Source organism: Octopus bimaculoides, chromosome 8, assembly GCF_001194135.2.
Source record: "Octopus bimaculoides isolate UCB-OBI-ISO-001 chromosome 8, ASM119413v2, whole genome shotgun sequence".
Classification (NCBI taxonomy): Eukaryota; Metazoa; Mollusca; class Cephalopoda; order Octopoda; family Octopodidae; genus Octopus; species Octopus bimaculoides.
This window is the reverse complement of record NC_068988.1, coordinates 64,958,522-64,962,461: the sequence shown is the minus strand read 5'-3', so window position 1 is coordinate 64,962,461 and position 3,940 is coordinate 64,958,522. Positions and strand designations below refer to the sequence as shown.

The 3,940-nt window shown below is 38.7% G+C and overlaps 1 protein-coding gene across 1 annotated transcript in view; it reads right to left on the bottom strand.

Moving 5' to 3' along the window:
• The window catches only part of LOC106882486 (CUGBP Elav-like family member 3), a 650,826-nt gene that overhangs the window by 24,115 nt on the left and 622,771 nt on the right, over window positions 1–3,940 (bottom strand). Inside the window, exon 9 of the mRNA XM_052969856.1 lies at window positions 1,410–1,472. Coding sequence (XP_052825816.1) covers window positions 1,410–1,472 — 63 coding nt within the window. The remainder of the gene's footprint in view (window positions 1–1,409; window positions 1,473–3,940) is intronic.

Sequence of the window (3,940 nt, the reverse complement as noted above, 5' to 3'; positions counted from 1 at the left end):
ATATATATATATATATATATGCACACATATACTGGTACTTTATTTTATCAGCCTTGGGACAAAAAGTAAAGTTAATCTTGGCAGAATTTGAACTCAGAATGTAAAGAGTCAAATACTCCAAGGCATTTTGTCCAATACTCTAATACTTCTGCCAATCCACAGCCGCCCACACAACACAATCATTATCTAGCCTAGTGGTTAGAGTTTTGTGCTCATGATTGCCAGATTGTGTGTTTGATTCCCAGACCGGGCAGTGTGTTGTGGTTTTGAGCAAAACATTTTATTTCATGTTGTTCTAGTGTTGTGTGGGGCCTGACATGCTGAAGAATAGACCCAGCATTTCCTTTGTGTGTTGTAAAAGGTAAATAAAAGTGGTCGTGGTAGGACTTGCACTCCAGCCTCGTAAAACCCTCACCAGCAACGACTACCCAAACAGACCCCTGGGTTGGAGAGTTTTTCACCTGAGTGATGCAAAGGTGTCGTCCACCAGGAGTAGCAAGGAATCACCAACAAGTGGTGGATGCAGTGATTTGCTGCTTACAGCATATGCCCTCCAACTACTATTTCTACATATCACAGAACACAAACCACACAACTCACACTAACCACCCAACATTAAAATACATAACACAGACCAGCCAATGGAAACACTAAACCCACATTGCCTTCATTCTTTATTGTACACAACAAACAGTTTGAAACACTAAAAAAGGAAAATCCCCAAATATCATAACAAAAACCTAACAACCAAGCAAGCTAAGTGGATGCTGTATACAAGCACAACTCTAGACTCCTAAAAGACATTGTTGCACACAATACAGGAACAAGGAGGTACACCTGGTGGCACAGTAGAAAATCATATGATACTGTGTTGAGAATATCTTTTATCTATTACTTGTTTCAGTCAGACTATGGCCATGCTGGGGCACTGCCTTGAAGCATTTTTAACCAAATAAATCAACCCCTGTATATATTTTTTAAAGCCTGGCATTTATTCTATAGTCTCATTTGCTGAACTGCTTAGTTACAGGGATGTAAATACATCAATACTGGTTGTCAGGTGGTTGTGGGAGACAGACATCAATACAAAGACACAAACACACACACACATATATAACAGGCTTCTTCCAGCTCCTGTCTACCAAATCCATTCACAAGGCTTTGGTTGGCCTGAGGCTATAGTAGAAGACGCTTTGCTCAAGGTACCACACAGTGGGAACGAACCCGGAACCATGTGGTTGGGCAGCAAACATCTTACTACACAGCCACGCCCATGCCTATAATATAATTTATAAGGAAGAAAAGAACAAATCAAGAAAAAATAATGTTATCTATCACAGAGAAAGAAGAAGCAATGCTTGATAAAACATAAGAAATCAATGTACAGAAGATTAACTGTGTATACTGACCGATTCCTGCATAAGGCTGTACTGCGTAGGCTTGAAGTGGATCTCCATTAGCAACTGCTTGGGCTGGAAGTAAACCATATTGATAGATGATAGACATATTAAGCCGAGATATTAAAGAAAATGATGTTTTTTTTCCCCTTTCTTTTTGTTAATTATTCAACATTGTTATTTCTGAAGAGCAATTTGTTTGCAACTATATTTGTTTAGTGTAATAGACTATGGATTTGACAATATCGATCCCAAAGTCTAATAGACTATGGATCCATACTGTATCTTGTGTTGATGATTCACTGGTCGTTGTTGATATTGTTCAGTACGCTCAGGTCAGTTTTGATTCATTGGGCATCTTATGCCTTGGCCATCCTGTCTAGGTACAACACCATCATTTTCGAGGAGAGGGGGGTTAGTTGATATTATCAACCTCAGTACATGACTGGTATTTTATTTTTATCAATCTCGATAGGATGAAAGGCAAAATTGAACCCAGTGCAATTTGAATTCAAAACGTTGAGAGTTGGAACAGATGCGATAAAGCATTTTTTTTTTCTGCCACCAACGATTCTGTCAATCTGATGCCTTTTGATACCCTCCTACCTGGGAACACATTTGGATCTATGATACACTCTTCCTATTTAGCCCTTAAGTATTCAAACCAGCCATGTCCAGCCGAAATATTCTACTTGTTTTATGTTCAAACTGACCAGATCTGGTATCTCACACCTACTCTACAATGTCATTCTAAAAATGAACAATCATATCATTGAAACCTTGAAGTTATAAAATGGTGCATTATTAATTTAAAACAATAAGAATAAATAAGCATTACATTTGACAGAGTACTCATCATCATTTTACGTCTATTGTCCATGCTGGCATGGGTTGGACAGATTGACCAGGGCTGGCAAGCTGAAGGGCTGCACCAGACTCCAGTCTGATCTGGTATGGTTTTTATAGCTGGATGCCTTTCCTAATGCCAACCACTCCTAGAATGTAATGGGTGCTTTTGTGTGCCACCGGCACAGGTGCCATTTGCGTGACACCAGTATCTGCCATGACTGCGATTTTACTTGGCTTGATGCGTCTTCTTCTCAAGCACGACATAATAGCAAAGGTCTCAGTCATTCATCATTGCCTCTGTGAGGCTCAACACTCGAAAGGAGCTCCATGAGGCACAATGCTCAAAAGGTGCTTTTTATGTGCCACTGGCATAGGTACCAGTAATGTGACCCAGCATCAGCCACAGCTTCGATTTTGCTTGGCTTGATGGCATATTGCCGAAGATCTTTGTCCTCTGCGAGACTCAACACTTCAAAGGTGCTTTTTACATGCCACTGGCATGGGTGCTCTGAATGCTAAAGGGTTAAATGTCATCTAAAAATCAAAACCTTGCATTAAAATTTCATATTAATTTATGCTCCAGGCACCAGCTTAATAATAACAAAATTATTTTACTAAACGCTTCATTATTTTTAAACTTAATTGAAACAAAACCAGTGGATGTGGAGAGAAATATGGTAACAAAAGGGTTAATAATAGTTTCAAATTTTGGCACAAATCCTGCAATTTCAGGGAGAGGGAAAAGTCAATTGTATCGATCCCAGTGATCAATTGGTATTTATTTTATTGACCCAAAAGGATGAAAGGCAAAGTCGACCTCAGCAGAATTTGAACTCAGACTGTAAAGATGAAGATACAACTAAACATTTTCCCCCGGTGTGCTAACGATTCTGTCAGCTCGCTACCTTTAATGCTCTTAATAATAACAATGACGATGATGATGATTAGAAGTTCACAGTATTTAATATAATAGGAGTTACATGGTGAGTAGTAATTAAAGATAGGGGTTAGCTATAATTTAAACACTCACCAGAAGTTGTGTGCTACTTAGGGAGCACAAAGTGAAATTAATATCTATTATTAACCTATCATATCTGAAACCTATTATTTTCAATACATTCATATTTTTTTAGGGATCAACAAAAGCAAAAGAGAATTAGTGGTCGATATGAAACGGATGTACTAAATACCTTTTACCCACTTCAGTCATTGGACTGTGGCCATGCTAGAGCACCGCCTTGAAGGGTTTCACTCAAAGAAATCAACCCCAGTAACTTTTAAAGTCAGCTACTTATTCTATCAGTGGCTTTTGCTGAACTGCTCAGTTATGGTGGATGTAAACACATGAACATTGTTGTCCAGTGGTGGTGGGAGACAAATATAGGTTCACACACACATAAACACACACATATAATGATGTGTAATATCTTTTTATTGTAGGGTTATATTTGATATGTATATTGATTATTGAATGACAAGGGAACAGGACATATGCAGTCAACTCCATTAGCTTACAGCTGTTTCAGATTTAAAATGTAGAAAAGTTTTTAAAAATCCAGTAGAATAGGGTGAAAAACTAGAGGTAGTCGATAGCTTCCGCTATCTGGGCGACCAAGTTAGTAGTGGGGGTGGGTGCGCTGAAAGTGTAGCTGCTAGAATAAGAATAGCCTGGGCAAAGTTTAGAGAGCTCTTAC